Source organism: Apodemus sylvaticus, chromosome 15 (assembly GCF_947179515.1).
Source record: "Apodemus sylvaticus chromosome 15, mApoSyl1.1, whole genome shotgun sequence".
Lineage (NCBI taxonomy): Eukaryota > Metazoa > Chordata > Mammalia > Rodentia > Muridae > Apodemus > Apodemus sylvaticus.
In genome coordinates this window covers 22,922,644-22,941,367 of record NC_067486.1, presented here as the reverse complement: position 1 = coordinate 22,941,367, position 18,724 = coordinate 22,922,644, and the positions used below count along the sequence as shown (strand labels likewise).

Here is an 18,724-nt window from a genome sequence, read left to right as displayed (position 1 = left end):
ATTTTGGATAACTGGCATAAAAAGTAAATGGTTTGCATTGTATAAGCAATGGAAATTATGAACAAGAATGTTTAAATATCCAGAAGCAAATAAATTTCTCAATTAATATTTCCATAAATTACATTTATATTTTTCAGTTCTCTATTATTTTCTTTTGGAAGCTTTTTTCTACACTAACTAATTTTTGGGATTTTGGTTTTGAATATCATAGAGGAAGGACTTTTTTTGTTTGTTGCTTTTGGTGGTGTTTTGTTTTTTTGATTAGATAATCATGAAGGTTCTTTATCCCAGGACACTATGAGGGTTCAATTTCCCTATGCCTAGCAAGGGACCTCATGTAGAACTTGTGACCCAAGCAGATACGTCAGGAATAAGAACAGGTTAAGTAGCTTTATTCTTTCAGGAGCTCAAGTTAAAAGGAATGTATCTGGTAAAAACTTTTGAAGTACTTGGATTCAGTAAGAGGAGATCATAAATTAATTTAAGCAAGTTTAAAGGGGGTGTTGGTGACTAAAGTCCATTGGCTCTTTTAAAAATAGAAGAAGGCTGAATAGGAGAAGAAAGACACAGAGGAAGAATTATAGAAAGACTGGGGAGAAAAGAAAAGATAGAAATGTATATTCACATAAAATAAATACTGAAAGACAAAAGTCCTCTACGTAAGAATAGGAAAAATACACGTTGGTGCAAGTGTGTATAGAATTAATTCTACTACAATTCATTCATATGTATAGATCAATTCTAAGTTATGGTTTTAGAGCTATGCAGAGGAAAAATTTATGCAAAAGACAAAAGAATGTTAAAGTGTACACAGTGAGGACTTTTTAAGATAATGTTTGCATTACACATAACAACATCAAACCCATGAACACCAATGACACAGGAAAAGAAGTAATGGAGTATGATGATTCAATACATCCATGTTATGTAAAGATCAAAGGGGAAATCATATATACATCCTCTCATTTGCTACTTGTGGTATCCATTGGTGATGATAACCTAGTATGTCTTTATTGTTATCTGGTCATGCACAGTGCATTTTTAATAGGTAATAGCAGCATAATATGCAGTAGATAAGACAGTTCATCCTTCCTATTTTACTGTGCTGTTGGATTTTTGGAAGAACCCCCTCCACCCTCATCCCTTATCCCTTGATGCTTCGTGTAACCATCTCTCTATTTTAATCCTCTTCAAGACAAATTTTGCTCCTGTATTTTACTTAACTGGATATTTCTCTCACCACTTAATTGAAGGATATAATAGAAATGGTCTCTACCACTACTAGTAGATTCTTTGACGTCAAACTTATCCTTGGACTTGGAAAGCACTGAGAACAGATCATCTGCCTTGTGCCATTCAGAGATGTAGAAGCTAAAAATGAAGGATGCTCATAGCTGTCAAGGAAGGCAAATGAACAATGTACACATTCTAGAAATAACCAAGCTGTTTTCCTCTGATAGCGCCTCAAACTCAACTTGTTCTAAATAGTCTGCAAGAAAAAAATTATTTTCATTTTAACCAAATTTCCATCTGAACTATACAGGTTAAGGCACGATCTACAATTTTAGAAAAAAAATGATTTTATTTTTCTTTATTTCGATTTTCTCACCTCTGTCATGAAAAAGGAGAGCTGAATTAACCTGTCTTAATATCAGAGGAGTAGAACGTAGGAATTGACAAACCAGTTCATGAAAGTCAAATATGATCAATAGCCTAAGAATAACTTTCATATTTGTAAATAAGTGAAAAAATAGAAATGTCAACATTGTGTGAATTTGAAAATCAAAACCAATCCAATAGTATTCTTGAATAAAGCTTTGTGAACACTCTGCAATGCTCTGTCTTTACTGAATCTAAAACTGCATTCACTGTCATATAGTAGAGCTAAAAACACACACCATTGATTCACAAAATTTCAACTATTTATTATCTAGCTCTTCCCAGAAATATTTCCACTTTTTGCTACAAGAATAATAGCAACAACAAAACTGAAAATTTAGTAACTAGCAACTGCATTAAGAATATATATGCATATAATTTGAGTAAACATGTCAATAAATATCTTTATACAATCTGTTTAGCTATCTTTCTGCTTGCCTGATATTCTGTAAATACTTTTTAAACATTTTATTAATTTTATTTTAATTTTGTTATTTTTTCTAGTCATCATCATAAGCAAGCTAAATTTTCAACAGAAACAAAATATATTTACTAACCATAACTCCATTTTTCCTGTTGAAAACTTAGAAAACTGGCTAATTCTTGTGAAAATCCTAATCAAAATCTCTGAAAGCCTGGACCAGAAGTGTGCAAACTTTGCTATCAAAATAACTATGGACTGTCATATCAGAGGAGTCTGATAGTGTAGAGTTCAAGATTCTCTAGCTTTTTAGTCAAGATGCTAGTACAACATATCACAAACTTAAAATATCTTTTTTTAAAAAAATGAAATCTCAGTGTGTAAAATGTACAATATAAACTATGAACTATTCCCTAGATTATCTATTTAAATATGAAGATCAAATACCTCTATAACATAGGAGTATTTCAAATAGCCAACAGAAAATAAAACCAAAACTATCAATTTCTACTTGGCATATTATGGTTTTTCGAATGCATAGTCACAAATTTATTAAAGACATATAAGACATAAAAATAATCATTCACAAAATTCCACAAGAGAGCTATTCATCTTGACTTGTGAATTTGCTACTGTTTTCATTTACATAAATTCAAATGGCTTGTTCAACCATAACCAACAACTCATTCTCCTTCACGCTAGAACAAGAAGTTCGCCCATAAAGGAGGAAGTCACATTACTAACATTAGTAAACTTTATTGCCATTATGAAGCAGAAGGAATTAAAGTTCTTGCTTACTACCATTAGACACTTTCGGACTTTTATTATGGGAAACAGAGAGAGAGAGAGAGAGAGAGAGAGAGAGACAGACAGACAGACAGACAGACAGAGAAGTCCCCCTGCATTGTTATTTGGCTTGATTTGCAACTGATAAATTATCTACTCAATAATTTTCTTCCAATGTCAGATTTTTCAGACAAATGAAATGGAAGCAAGTTATATAGTAAGACATAATTTTCAAACACTGAATTAAGGAGCCTTGCTCCTTAATTACATTTTTTCTTGAATGTTTCTACTTATTCCCTGTTTGCATATTTGTTCTCTAGCTATTAATCTTCTGGCAAATAAATACATCATAAAGCTTCTATTTAGCAAACACACCTATACACACATGTACATATGAGCACACGCATGCCTTCATAATAGCAATCTTGTCTGATATAAATACCATAATCGTAGTAAGTTTTTCATACTGTCATTGCATAAGATAATACAAACCATATTAATTATTTTACAGGCGTTTTAATGATAAGTTATTAATAAGCATCTTACCAAATCTTGCCCAGCATATCAAACACAGAACAACGTATATTCTCATTTGGAATCAGAAACTGTAAAAGAAACACTGGGATTCACCAGGAAGTTCTGTAATTCATTAAGGTTCTTGTGTGATAGGATTGTCTCCGTCCGGCAAGCTTTTCTGTAAAAATGACTCTTGCTCCTCCCCTGGTTGGAAAAGGTGAGGGAGTCTGTCATCTCCCACTGGCATGTGCTAAGAGAGCATGTCTAAGCCAAAGACTCTGTAATAACTCACAAATGTTTGGCTACACAAATAAGATTTAAGGGAATGGGAAACCTAATTGTAGATGTCTTCATTCCTTAACCTCAGAATTTTAGAAGTGGCATGGGCGGATATGTTTAGGAAAGCATAGGAAAAAATAATATGTTGCTAGAAATCCCAGAAATGGAAAGAGTCAGGGTAAGTTGTATTTTATGATCATTTTTGATTATAAACTGTGATCTTCACAGACCTAAAATCAATAACAAAATCCACACCCATGAAGCTGCCTTGGTTTTTAGGCATGTGTCTTTATGCATCCAAAACACAGTGGCTATTTTAGATCTCCAGAAACTGAGCCGCCAGCTAGGTGGCATACACCAGCTGGTACAAGGCCCCCAACACATACACAGCAGAGGAGGGCCTGCTCTGGCCTCAGTGGGAGGAGATGCACCTAACCCTCCAGAGACTTGAGGCCCCAGAGAGGGGGAGGCTGTGGGGGGGGGGGGGGTAGGTGAGGACATCCTCTTGGAGACAGGGTAGGAGGAATGGGTTGAGAAAGTGTCTTCAGAGGGCAGACGGAAGGGTATATAACGTCTGGACTCTAAAGAAAGATTAAAGATAATTTTTTAAAAGTTATGTTCTAGCTTGTCTCTTGAAGTTAAACTTTGAAAAGAGAAAATATTTTTGGTTTTAATATGAAAAGCATTTAAAGCATTACTAGTTTTTTCTTTAATGCTTATTTAGTTTTTCTTCTATTTTCTTTCCAAGCAAGAATGTTGAAAAGGCAAGAAAAATCAATAACTGTTCATACACAGAGCCCAAGTTCAAAATGAAACTTGTTTTTAGACGATATGTATCTTGGAAATATTTCAATAATACAGTGAATTGTGTTTTCTGGAATGTTTTATTTGCAACATAGATCAGCAGACTCTAATCTGAAGTCTGGAGAGATGATTTAGAAACCCCCAGTCATGAGATACTTATTTTGGAATCAGGACACATAACTGCTTGTAAACGCTCATTAACTTGAAGTGTTCAAGTTCTACTGAGGCTGTGTTTTTAAGAATTTAAATGAATGCCGACACCTCCACTACACTCAGCTGTGATGTAAATCTCAAAAATGAAGTAGCCACATTATTTGAAGGGAGAAACACAGTGTAAAACATATAAAATGTGGTTTTAATGAGATGATACTTAATAGACTAAGAGAAAAACTTTCCAAAAGAAGTAATTTATTTTTCTCTAGTTTTTTTTTTTTGGTTTTATGATATTTTTATAGTCATTATTTTGACCTGCTCGTGTGGATGTGTGGTTTCAGCCAATAGAGTATTTAGCAGAGTTTCAAACATAAAGTGGCATTCCCTCATTATCATATATTTTACTTGCTTTCATCATGAGAACATTTGGTTATTAATGCCTAGTAGACTATCAGTGGAAGATAATATAATGTAAAATATACTAATGGTTTTAGTATTCTCTGTGTTTACTTTATTCTTACTCAGAAATACAATATGAGAATAAGTATCATATAGATACATGTACAAAGTAAACAATGTCACAAAGGAGATTATGTTGGTGATGAATTACAAATACTGTAGGGTTCATGGAGTTCTGTTCATCAATCCTGTTTCTGAGCACTTGAACACTAATTATAAGAGCCAAGCAATATTTACTTGGTAGGTCAATTGCCAGAATGTATTTTCAGATGAACTTTTAATTAATTTATATTAATTCTGGCAAAAAATATTTAATAATGTCTAAGGATTGCAGCTCTGTTAGTGTGTACGTAGGATGCTCCAGACGCTAGATTAGATTTCAAATACCACATAAGTGAGTTGTAAACCTTGCCATCAGGAGAAGAAGATGAGAACAGAAGACTTTCAAGATCAACCGTGGCTACATTGAAAGTTTATGGCCAGACAGGGACAAGATTTCAAAAATGTTCACCTCTGAGTCAGCAATTAGGCCTCCAAAGAACATTGTTCCAGAACAGCAAGCTCCTTCTGCGCCACAATAAAATCACAAATGCAAAAAATAAAAAATAAAAATAAAAATGAGAACAAAAGAATTCATCTCAACATTGTTACCGTGGCCTCAAACGGAAAATAGAAATGTCTAACAGTACAGAATTTCTCTAATTGTGTATACTGTGAAGATTAATAATGCATACATATCATTATTTTTAGTTATAGAAAATGTCCATTACCAAACTCTGGATAAAAATGAATTTCTCTTTGCTAGCAGTTATGTGTGAATACTTTCTTGTTTAGGTGTGGGACCCTATCAACCTCCCCTCTCAGTACTGGGCCTGTGCAAGTCCTTTGCATGCTGCTGCAGTTTCTGTGATTTCATACGTGTGTAAATCCTATGCTATGTGGATGCTGCTGCTTCCTTGAAGCCATACACCATCCTTGACTCTTACAATTCTTCCTTCTTCCTCTCCCTCAATGATCAATCCCTCAAGGGGCTTTGAATGAGCCTGGATGGGTTTTGAAGACATCGCTTTAGAACTGAGTGCTATCAAGTCTCTTACCCTCTTCTCATCGCCCAGTTGTGGATCTCTGGGTTAATTCCCATCTCCTACAAAGAAAGGTCTTCTCCGATGAGGCTTGAAGGAGGCACTGGTGGATGGGTGCAGCAGCGTGTCATTTGGAGTCATTTTACTGCTGTGTTTCTTTAGCAAACTAAAAGTAATATATCTTTGCCTGGGTTCATGGGCTATACAGTCTCGGATTCTTGGCTACTTTAACAGTGTCAGATATGAGTCTCATCTCGTGAGGTGGTCCTTAAATCCAATCAAAAGGAGGCTAGTTACTCCAATAACATTTATACCATGATTGTATCCGTGTATCTTGTGGGCAGTTCATTATTGTAGGCCATAGGGTTTGTAGCTGAGTGAAATTACTTTTTTTTTTCCCCTGGTAGTCTAGAGAGTAACTTCTAGTACTTTGAATGCTACTCAGAAGGGGTGAAGCTCATAGCTGGGCAGCAGCTGAACTTCACATCTGGTGATGTAAATATTTTCAGCAATAGGATCTTATCATCAAGTTGTTGAGAAATCAACACACTTGGCAAAAGTCTGTGATGTGGGGGAAAATGTGGAGACCCCTTTGCTCAATGACCCCAAAATTTACAATCCATCCCTGCACCTGGGGGTTTTACTTGGTGACATAAGATGTTTAGGTGAAGTATTATCTCACCTATTACTTGGTGACAATTTAAATTTATTTCATATATGTGAAATAGTAAGGTTAGTAAGATTCTACAGTAGTAGATTGTTATATAGTTTTTGAAATGGTCTTTGCTGAGCTACCCCTCCCATTAACTCTCCTTTCCCTATTCTGGCTTTTTCTTTATCTCTTGATAACACTACATTTCCCCCTTCCTTATAAAATCCTTTCTTCTCTACTGTTTCCTTACTAGGTACTTGACTCTGATTGTTCGGGTTGTAACATACATATGGATAGCTTGAAAGCTAACATTCACATTACACAGTATATAATTTGTCTTCTGTGTATGGTTTACCTCACTCATGATGATTGCCTCTAGTTACATTTATTTACCTGAAATTTGCCTAGTTTCCTTTTTCACAACTGAATAATATTCCACTGTGTAAGTGTGTCACTTTTCATTATCTGTTCATTCATTCGTGAACATCTAGACTGTTTCCAATTTCTGTTTGTCATGAATAGAGCAACAACAAACATGGATGACTCTGTAAGAGGATGTAGAATCCTTTGGGTATATGTTGAATAGTCACATAGCTGGATCTTGAGGTAGATCTTTCTAAGTAAGGAACCACCACACTGATTTCCATAGTGGCTGGACTAGTTTTCACTCCCACAAGCAGTGGATAAGTGTTCTCCTTTACCCACAGCTTTGTGACCATGTTTTGTAACTTGTCTTATTTATCTTGGCCCTGGGGTAAGATAAAATCTTGACTGGGGTAAGATGAAACCTTAAAGAAGTCTTAATGCCGTCATAGCTAAGGATGTTGAACATTTCTGCAAGAATTTCTCAACCATTTCCGTTTCTTTTTAGAAGGGAATTTTCTGATCAATCAACCAAGCAGAAGTACATCTCCTGAATTCAAAATGAATTCCTACCACTCACCAACCAAAGACCAAATGAAGCTCTTGTTACTGAATGATCTTTCTAGGGTGATTTCAGGGTCCTCTCGGAACATTTTTTTTAATGATTTATTGATAGATAGTCTTTTCTTGAGTTCAGAGCCCACAGAAAATTTTCAAAAACCTATCTCAGTATTACTTAGAGGCTAAATAAACTTCAATTTTAGTCCTTTCTTGTATTAATATCCGTGCATGGAGACATTTCTTTACACGTTATAACTTAACTTCACACTGTTACTGATCTACCCAGTTAACTCTTTTTGTATCACCGTAGGCACTTCGAATGACTTCCTAGTCATTGTATTTCAAATGTTGCTTTAGGGAGAAAAAAAAACTAGAATCACTATTGATCTTGTTCAGAAATAGGCAGAGGCACTGTGCCAAGTGGACTGCGGAAGCCCTCTCTGGTCAGAAAGTGACCGCCCCTCTAGCCGGAGAGGGCGGAGCCCCGAATGGTGGGTGGGTCCCACGGGGCTGTGGGCGTGGCTTCACGCCCCGCCCTCCGGCGCGCGCCTGCCTCAGGCTCGGCTGCCCAGGCGGGGCCGCGCCGTAAAGCGGAGCGAGGGGGCGGGGCCTCGGCACCTCCTCCATCCCTGGCTGCGGACCGCAGGGATGTTCCCGGCTCAGGAGGAGGCTGACAGGACCGTGTTTGTGGGCAATTTAGAGGCCCGAGTGCGGGAAGAGATTCTTTACGAGCTGTTCCTTCAGGTACCATCCGCGGGGAAGGCCGGGCGGCGGCGGCGGCTGCGGAGCCCCGGGACCCCGCCCCACCGGAGCTCGGGTCTCCCTTCCCTCACTTAGGCACGCAAGTGTGCAGCCAGCCGGGGATGAGCGGCGTGTACTCCCCTTCCTCTGCAGCCCCGGGTGGGCAACGACCTCCCACCCCCAGCCCCAGCCTGGCAGCCCCGGGCGAGGGCTCCCGGAGCCTCTCCGGGCCCTGGATGTGCTGCGGGGACACAAAACAACCCCGTCACGGTCCTCAGGGAATAGTAAGCACCCTTATGTCCAACCTGGAAAAATGGCACCTGAGAGAAGGAGACTTGTCTTGAAAACCTTTCCCTGGCTGTCACCTTTTCTCCCACGCCTTCAGATGGGGAGAGCATTTTTGTTCTAGAATCATACAAGTGATTTCTGAAATGCTAGGCAGTCAAGTCACCATAAGTAACTAATGGATTCCCTAGTCGTGACACTGTATTTCATACTCGGACCTTCAGGACATTTTTTTGAGAACTGGAGAACACATGTCTGGGTCCCACTTGCCAGAGAGGGGTGTCTGGTCAATGACTCAGAATTATAGAGCAAATCAAGAGTGTTAATAAGGGACTCTAAAGGGGGGAACAAAACTGTTTCTCATGGATTATACTATTCTGCAAAAGAGACAGGTAAATAATATGGAAGGAAAAACTAAAACCTGTTGAAACTGAGAACACAGCGGTCTACAGCGAGGCTAGTATCTGCGTCTCGTCCTTAAATGTAAAATGGGAATAATCATCTCTAAAATGTAATGTGATTGCCAGAAATAAACTTCGCATTGTGAAACAGCTACAGCCAGCGCTGTTGGCTGCTGCTGCTAATAGGACTGCTACTGCTATTACTAATAATGCGAAGTATTGCTACTACAATAAAATAAATCAAGAGTGGCGTCCGCTTTCAAAATAAGGGGACATTCTCGGGGACACAATAAAAGAGAAGCATTTCTAGAGTGAAGCGTGGGTACTTATAGAGAAATTATTTTTATTCTAATTTATAAAGAACTTACTTTAGCTATAAACTTTATATTATTTAAAAAACTACGATTTTTATCTTATCCATTACTACTTTAGAGTATCCTCTCTAAAAAACACCATTATCTATTTTGTGACCCAATATGATTTAAAATTCACCATTCAGAAGTGGAGTAATTTTAGCCTCTCCAAAAGCATTCCTTCTGAACCTCAGGGCGGGCAGTGAGGAAAGGGGGTTCGTGGGATTACAGCCCCCACTGAGACCTCAGCTCTCTAGTCAATAAGTACTAGATCCAAATCACTAGTGCGCATTCAGCAGGCAATATACCATGTTTCTTTATTTCTTTGCATGATTTCCTTTCTCCCACTTAATTAAAACTGAAGCTCCACTGAACAGGTCAAGCAGTAAGCCTATGTTTTCATTTTACCAGGAGAGAATCTGCTAACATAGATTATCATTTGAAAGACTTAACATCTTCAAGATCAAAACCCCCAAAGAGCTTGACAGCTGCCCTGAAAATGTCTCATTCTGACGTTTCAAGATGCTTAAGTGATATAATATCACTCTGTTGATATCAGAAAAGTCTGTTGAATTTGACTTTTGAAAATGATTCGGCAAAACAGGGAGTGTGACTCGGTGGTCAGCACTAGCTTTGCATTCATAACATTTTAGGGTTCAGTCTCTAGTACCCAGGAACTAAGAACTTTGGCATACGTATATAAGTAAATCTTGTCTGTATAGCATACTCTTAATGTTAATAGAAGAAAAAAAACCTAGAAAGCAGAATAAGTCCTTTTGCTTTCATTACTATATTAATGTAATAATTTATTTCAATTTTCTGAATATTCCTTTTATATTCAATTTTTTATCTATTTTTGTCCTTTTAACCAAGAAGTATTAGCAGGAGACATGGGAAGGGAAGATGGTGGTTGTGGTTTCAAATGTATTGAGGGCCAAGCTCTAGGGCACAGCCCCAGGAGCCTGTCTTCATAAAGAGGCAGCAATGGGGGAAGTCATTTTGCTTGCATCATCCTATTCAACCTGAGGGGACCGTGAGCTAGTCCCTGGGCGAAGCATTCAGAGAAGAGAATCTACCATGCAAGCTCCAGCACGTAAGGATGAAAAACAAAAATTAGGCAATTCCACCATGAAAAATTATCATCCTCATATATGGCCAGAGGGGTCACTTCCAGTCTCTGTGAACATAGCTGCCAGTCACACAAATTAATTGATAGAATTTTTTCCTCAGGTGTGGTTAACAGTGTTCTTTAATATCTGGCTTTGCGTCTTTGCTTTTTTTTATTACCTATTACAAGTTTTTATTGCTACACATTATAAAGACATACAATGTGCTGTCCTTTATTCTGCTTGAATAATTGACCATGGAATAATATTTCTAGCCGTTACTATTTTTTAGTTGTTCAAATTTTTGAGTAGTTTACACACTCTAGCAATTCTGAAGCATATTAAAATAAATTTCCTTTCGACATATATATGAAGCAGGGGTACTAGATCAAAATGCCTATGAGGTTTAGTTTCTTTTATAAACACCGTGTATCATTCACAGGCATGTGTGCAGGTGTTTACACGTGTATGTGCGTAGATGCATTCATGTGTGCAAATTCTCATGTGTGAGTTCTGACACATGCTTCTGGAGGTCAGAGACGTTTCCCTTTGTTCGAGACATTTTACCTCAGGCTAGCTCATCCTCTAGCTTCTAGCAACTGACCTTCTGATGAAGTTCTCACACCTGCCTGGCTACCCTTTTACCCACTTTAAGCTCAGAGGTCACGAACCAAAGTGACTCTTTGATAAGAAAACTGGAGCATTTTGTTTTTCATAAACTATAGGACAATAAAAAGGGTCTCAAAATTAACATAACTGTTAATTTTGTTTCTCAGAGAACCTTTTGCACGTTCTTAACAGGGGTGAGCCCATGATGTCATGTGGCCAACATCTTTGGCCATAACTCAAGCACATGATTTTTTTCTCATCCCAATATATTTATCAGTTAAATACTGCTAATATTTGTGGAGGGATAGTAGTATTTTAATGTGAGATTCAAATACTCTCTAAATTGATGTGTACACCCTAAAATAAGGATAGTCTTTCCTTTTAATATAGGTAGTATAATTCATAAGTTCCTTTCCCATAACTGTTTTTGATAAGCTAGACATTTTTCTAGGAAGACACATTATTTGTGGAACTATTTATGATTGTTCTTAATTTTAGACAAACTTGAATCTTTAATTTGTGGGGGAAAAAATCTTTGGATTTATACGAAAATAATTCAAGTTTCTTACAGGCCGGGCCACTAACCAAAGTGACTCTTTGCAAAGATAGAGACGGAAAACCGAAGTCCTTTGGCTTTGTCTGCTTCAAGCATCCAGAATCCGTGTCTTATGCCATAGCTTTGCTGAATGGAATTCGTTTGTATGGGAGACCAATTAACGTGCAGTATCGATTTGGTAAGTTCTCTCACCAACTGATCTTCAAAGTGTGGTGTGCTGGTCCTATTCTCAGGGGCTTACAGCTTTTGTTTTCTATGAAAATGTAGGATAGTGGTTCTCAACCTTTCCAATGATGAAACTCTTTAATATAGTTCATCATGTTCTGATGAAACCATCATAAAATTATTTTTGTTGGTACTTCATAACTGTAATCTTGCTACTTTCATACTGTAAATGTCACATATGGAGGATGTCTTATGTGCAACCATAGGTTGCTATAGGACAATAAATTGTGCCTTTGTTTTCAGGGTATTACTTTATCCAGAGTATATATCTAATATTTCATGTATAATGAATTGACAATGACTACCATATTACCAAACCAAACACATCTCTTCTGTATTATAACTTTTTTTTTTTTTGAGACAGGGTTTCTCTGTGTAGTCTTGGCTATCCTGGAACTCACTTTGTAGACCAGGCTGGCCTCGAACTCAGAAGCCTGCCTCTGCTTCTCAAGTTCTAGGATTAAAGGAGTGTGCCACCACCACCCATATAACTTTTAAAATTCTTTTTCAGAATCAACCAGGAAGTACCTAAAAAGATGTTGCTAGCAACTTGAAAATTTACATGAATCATAAACAACTAACTCTAGACTTTATATAGCAAGGCTGGTTTACCTTGTTGGCACTGCTCTCAATTACTTCAAGAAAGTCCTTCCCAATTAGTCTTTCATGGGAAACCATTTTTTTTGCATGTTGCTAGGGCCTAAATTTAAAATGTAGAGATCCCAAAGGACATCAGTTGCACACATCATAAACTAGGCATTTATAATAAGCGGCTCAGAGAAGGTTTGCAGGCTTAGCAGACTGATAGAGGCCATCTAAGTGGTGCTCAGGCATCCTGGGAGGTGCCGGCTTATACTCATCATCATCCTTGGTGGGGCATGCCTTTATAAAGTCAACAATAATAAAACCACGTTTTCTTGCAAAAGGAAAGATGCGTCCACCTTTCTCTTTGCCAAGCCTCACTGTCAATTCATAGAATAGATTTGGGTGTGTTATATTCTGACATTTTATTTCCATGTAAAGTTGAATTGGCTCTTGTCTGTGATGTTTAGGGAACTCGTATCTTATATTCTAGGAGCAAATGACAACGATGCTATGAAATTTTTAGTTTACAACAATATGGAATAAAACAACATTGTGTATCTTACTTTGTCTTTGCCTGTATAATGTTCGTATCTGTCCGTGGCTTTTGGAAGAAGTACAATTTTCATTTACTCAGTCATGTGTAAAATATGTAAATATGACTCTAGATATAATTTTTGGGCACTAGTACAGAATTTTGAGTCAATACTATGTCCTAAAAGAGTAAGATTTTTACATTATCTTGATTAGGTTTTTATGAAATAGCATCTCACTATTTGTGTCCCGGTTAACTTGAAACTCTAGATCCTCCTGCCTCAGTCTCTCAAATGCTCAACTATAGACCAAACCATCAAATTTGGGGTTTTGGATGACTTTATGACTTAAGATTAAAATTTTCAAACACCCAAATAATTATGCCATAAAACTTTCTTTTTCAATTTTATTTTCTTTCATTCTGTCTCATTAAAGGGAGTTCTCGATCTTCTGAACCAGCTAACCAAAGCTTTGAGAGCTGTGCTAAGATTAACTCACACAGCTTCAGGTAACCAAATGCATGTTTTTTTTTAATAAAACAAACTTTCATTATCTTATTTTATTAGACATCAACAAGTATGTGAAGGCAACAGTGTAAGCACGTAACGTTTTAATTAAGCTGTGAAGATATCTTTAAAACTAAAGGGAAAAAAATTCATCTCTCCTTTTCTGTCTACAGAAAACCAGTGTTCTCTCAGTGGTCCTGGTCATCTGCTGGGTTATGTTCATATCTGAGTTTTTTTTTCCTCAAATACAACATGATCTGACATATTTCTTATAAAAAAATCAAATGTGATTACAAGTATTATGATATCAATACTGTACAATTAAATAATTAATGCAATGCCATGCCATTACATTGTCAGTGAAATAATTCACTGTTCACGTGTGTTCAAAATAGTTCATCTTAAAGGCTTGCAGGGAGGTCTTATCTTCCACTTGTGTACGTAAAGCTGTCCATAATTCTTCTAAGGAGAAAATGACTCTTGTACCTCAGCATTTTAAGCTGTCCTTCATTCTCTTCATTCTGAAAGGAACGATGAAATGGTGGGCAGGCCTTCCTTTCCAGTGCCGTTTTTCCCAATTACGAGTGCCGCCTTACCTCAAGAGTATTTTTTCTTTCAAAACATGGTAAGTATGAAAAGCTTTTGATTCAGTACAGAGTTTACAAAAACATAAGAACAATAACACATTCTTAACAGTCAGTGTTAAAGCATTACCTAACCTGGCATTGATACAGAATATGCCCCGGCACGTGCTCAGACAGGGTCACACAAGGTTTCTGTGAGTCCTCTGTGCTCAGTGGTAAAGGGCAGGTGATATCAAGGAAGCAACCTAGTTAAATCCAAGTGCTGAATTCTCATCAAAGCGACCATTTCCAAAGATTCTCTTAGGCATGACAACTTACTCAGTTTACAATATTCATATATGGGGCCATCTATCACATATATTTTTGTAGTTCATTTTTGAGCTCCCCACAATTCCTCTGTAGCCTAAAATCTTAATCCTGGTACTGGATTTTAGAATATTTTTTCACAACTCTGTCTTATTAGTCAAACAGTCTAAGTCCAGTGGTCCTGCTGAGCAAAGCCCAGAGTATAAGTTTGTTAGTGACAGTTGTGAGACCATTTCTTATTTAATTTTATTTTTACTCAGAAGCTGTGTGTGTGTGTGTGTGTGTGTGTGTGTGTGTGTGTGTGTGAATATATAACATATATGTAAGTTTTAGGGTTTTGTTTTAAAGAACTATTTTCAATTAGTAAGCAGTCAGGGAATTTCTTGTAAAATGAGGCTTTTGCTCTTGGAGAATTTTTTCCTAAGTTGTAGCTAGATGTGTACCAGTAAGGAGATCTTACCTGACACAATAGAGTCTCCCCAGAAGCAATAACCTCTGTTCTAGCCGAGCTTGCATTGGAAGACTATCTCGGGGGCCCCCATGTCGTCTGATTAGAACAGTCAGAATTTCAAGTTATTTTGGTAAAACAAGGGAAGCAGTTCTCCATCTGAAGAGTGACGGCTGTGCCTTTTTCAACCTTGAGAGTTCTTAGCTTTGTCTGCACCTATGAAATTCTAATTTTCATTAAAATTTAAAATCCATTCTTGCATCACACATTGAGAAGGTTTTATGTATGTCTGAAGCACATGAAACAGGAAAACTTTTTCCTGTTATAAAACTTTATGTAAATGACAATTTACCTTACGTATAGGGTAAACTAGGAGTATTTGAAAAGACTCATCCTGAAAATAAAAACAAAATATCTGTAGGTGCACCTCAGTTCTAGAGTGCCTGCCTATCAAAAGAAAGGTCCTGGGGTCAATATTCCAGCTCTGGGGGGAGAAAAAATCTCCTTAATGATGTATATCTAAATCACAATAGACTGCACACACATATATATATGGATAAATACACTATTTTATGTTTCTATTTTATGTTTATTCCCTTTTATAGTGTGTCTACAAACTATATGTTTTACATAATATTTCTACTGTATATTGCTAATCAATGCAGTAGTAAAGGTTAAGTACACGGCATCTTTAATCTTTGTGCTTCGTGCTAACCAGACCGGCTCAGCCATGGCCGCCTGAAAGCGCATGTGCGGTGCGGTGCGGTGCGGTGCGGTGCGGTGTGGTGCCCCAGCACTTAGAGTGTGTGTGTGTGTTCATGAGTATCTTCTCTTCCCAGCAGTGGTACACACACAGCCCAGTGCTGCAGCCGCCTTTCTACGAGATGCCAGCTCCTCTTCCCAACAGCGCGTCTGGGTCTTGCTCCTTAAATCACGCTCCAGACCTAGAGGCTGGACCCAGCAGCTCCTATGAGTGGACTGAGCAGCCGCCCAGCGACCCGGACCTGTACCCTAGGAGTAAGCGAAAGAGGCAAAGGCCAGACAGTGACAGCGGCAGTGACAGCTCAGAAGACAAGAGAGGAAATGGGGGTAACCAAAAGTGCCGCAAGTGTAAAAAGAAGAAAAGACACTAGTGAACTGTGTCTGCACTGCTCTCAAACCTCTCTAGAAAGAAAGAACGAAAAGAAAAAGAATCTGTTGCACCAAATGACCCCGATGTCTTGTCCAGGTTCTTGGTTCTGAAATATATGGGAAATATGGCTGTGTGATTTGCTATTCAGTTTGCTATCCATGCTCATGAATGATAAAAGCCTTTAAACAATACTATAACGTACTGCTTCTGTATTTGCAAGATTGCCTGTGGACCATTGTCGATACACTTTGCCTCGTCTTATTTTAGTGCTGTGGGTGGAATTTCACTAAATTCTAGAGCCCCTCTCTAAGCCCTCGAGGGTTGAGCTTAATGCTCCCCCTAGAGTCTCACCAAAGGTTTCAAGCACCGGTGGGCTGGCCTCAGAGGGGTTGCTGGCAGAACTACCAGGAATAATTAAAAACAGTGTGCTCCAGTAACGATGTAGCGGGGAGGCTTGAGTCCCCGTTGTAACCGACACTTTCCTTTTGTGTCTAAATAAGATATCTGTGAGCATCACTATCAGGGTTAATTTATATGACCATAGCTGTGGCACCAAAGGAAAGATAATTGTCTTAGCTCAGTGTCATATGCTTAAAGGCACTATGTGATTATCCTCCTTTTTTCCTGTGAGTTTTATTTGGCATAATTATCTGTATACAACACATTTATTGTTTGATGGTGTCAGTATCTGCTCTCTAGTTCTCCCAGCAGGGGTGGAAAAGACACAGCGACCCTGTGAATTGCCGCAAAGGGCAAGTGTATAAAATGATGCTGCATCATCGTATACTTAATGCTTACTGCCCCAGTCTATACTTCTAATTCACTTATTTTAGAAGACAAATGTACAGCGTATCAAATGAATGGTGTATGTCCAGTGCTTTTGTTGATAGCTTACCATAAACTAAAATGATGAGGATCATATATTTATGAAAGCTATTTGAAAGGATCATGCAAAGCCATTAGGAATTATCTACTCAGTTCAGTAGGGAATAAGGCACACGTGGGTGTATGTTTTGCATGTTGCTTACTCTTTCACACATAGTATTTATTTAATGAATAAAAATATCTTCAACCAACAAATAACTGAGTTTTGCTCTTGGGTAATGAGGATATAAGTGATAATTATGACAAATGCAAGCGTATCGATATGAAAACCTAAATTGCCCTGCAGGGAACTTTAACTGGGTCTTTATATTCTTAAATATTCAAATATGAAGACATTATTTATTTTTCTTTTAAATTCATATTTTGACAATTTGGAATCATGGACAAGATAAAATTCATTCTTTCATAATGATATAGTAGTATCTTTAAGTGCATTAACTAACATCATCTTCTATATTCCTCTAGCTATGAAATTTACCTTAGCCATAAATTAAGCCATGTGACTGGCATGTAACAGATCTGTGTATAAGAATGCTTCTAAGCAACTGAGATTAATGTGTGTAAAAACGTTAGGTTGAAGTAGGACATGATCTAGATGTCACAATGGGAAAATGCTCTTTTAACTCTCCCATCAGAGAAAGAAAACAAACCCAGGATCTTCTACTTTTAACTAGTCGACCATTCAGCTAAACAGAATGTTCGGAGAGTCCTTTTCACTGTGGTGTCCTTCTTTGTTAAAGACTAGGAGACATCCTGAAACATGCTAATATTTGACCCAACCCCCAAATTTTAAGTTGTCCATTTTCCAAGTGCTATAGGTTTCTATGAAGGATTATTAAAATTCTTTGCCTCACAAGGTTTTCTTTTCCAATTTTAATCCCCCAGTCTCAGAATTTACTTCAAATGCTAGAATAAGTTAATAATCTAAAAATGAAAATAGACCCTTTCCATGTTCTCATCTTCAATTTATTTAATTAATTTCTAATATACCAGGCTGCTGTCATAACAAGGAAAAATGCCCCAAGAAGTTAGTGTCAGGCAAACCCTCACATCTGCAGAAGAGACTCACCATGCTGTGGCTTAGACGCTTAGATAAAAGACACCTATGAAATGTCATCATTAAGTGCAATTTACATGCAATGTTTGTGTAAAATTATTTAAAAGCGCTGTTGCAATTGATTTTTGTTATTGCCCATAGCCTATAAAATACTGAAAATTGTTGCACATCATTCAGCACTCTTAAGATTAAAAAATATTACACTCAAATACAGCTTTGGTTTCTTTACTGTATGGCTAAAGATTTCTCTCTTGAAAAGATTTCCAACATTGTACCCAGATTTGTTTTCCCTGTACCTATTAAATGTATTCACTGTCTTCATTAGCAACACAAACTTTATACTTTTCTTTCTAGTCTAAATTCTCCCCAAATATTTCTTCTTTCATCAGTTATAACTAACGTTTTAAATTTTTCCATAGGGAATCTTTCCTTGGAGACTTACTTCAATTCTGACTCCTGCTCCTATTATACTGAAACATTGTTTATGCCAAACACTTGTAAGAATGAAAATAGGTTCTTACCTTTTTATGTGAACACACTGAAAAAAGTATAAATATACAAAGCTTAGGCATTCTCAAGATGGAAATGGTTCAGCGAGAAAGATAAGCTTTGTTCTGCCATCTCTTTCTACAGTTTCAGGTAGGTAATACAATCACCTTTAAAACATACGTCTGTCTAT

General features: G+C 37.4%; 2 protein-coding genes across 2 annotated transcripts in view; one reads left to right on the top strand and one right to left on the bottom strand.

Annotated features, from left to right (window-relative positions):
• Lipi (lipase I) overlaps positions 1–8,362 on the bottom strand; it is a 51,480-nt gene extending 43,118 nt beyond the window's left edge. The window contains exon 1 of the mRNA XM_052159102.1: positions 8,242–8,362. Coding sequence (XP_052015062.1) covers positions 8,242–8,362 — 121 coding nt within the window. The remainder of the gene's footprint in view (positions 1–8,241) is intronic.
• A 19-nt stretch (positions 8,363–8,381) lies between these two features.
• Positions 8,382–17,364, top strand: Rbm11 (RNA binding motif protein 11). Its single transcript, XM_052158495.1, has 5 exons — positions 8,382–8,479; positions 11,802–11,964; positions 13,563–13,635; positions 14,162–14,258; positions 15,811–17,364. Exons 1-5 carry the CDS (start codon positions 8,384–8,386, stop codon positions 16,102–16,104), a joined length of 723 nt encoding a protein of 240 aa, XP_052014455.1. The 5' UTR covers positions 8,382–8,383; the 3' UTR covers positions 16,105–17,364.
• Positions 17,365–18,724: the final 1,360 nt, after the last annotated feature.

Excerpts from the sequence above, each read along its gene's own strand:
- Rbm11 (XM_052158495.1), top strand. The coding sequence starts at position 8,384 with ATGTTCCCGGCTCAGGAGGAGGCTGACAGGACCGTGTTTGTGGGCAAT. Across the intron at positions 8,480-11,801 it reads TTTACGAGCTGTTCCTTCAG|GCCGGGCCACTAACCAAAGT; the intron begins GTACCATCCGCG and ends AGTTTCTTACAG. Across the intron at positions 14,259-15,810 it reads ATTTTTTCTTTCAAAACATG|CAGTGGTACACACACAGCCC; the intron begins GTAAGTATGAAA and ends TTCTCTTCCCAG.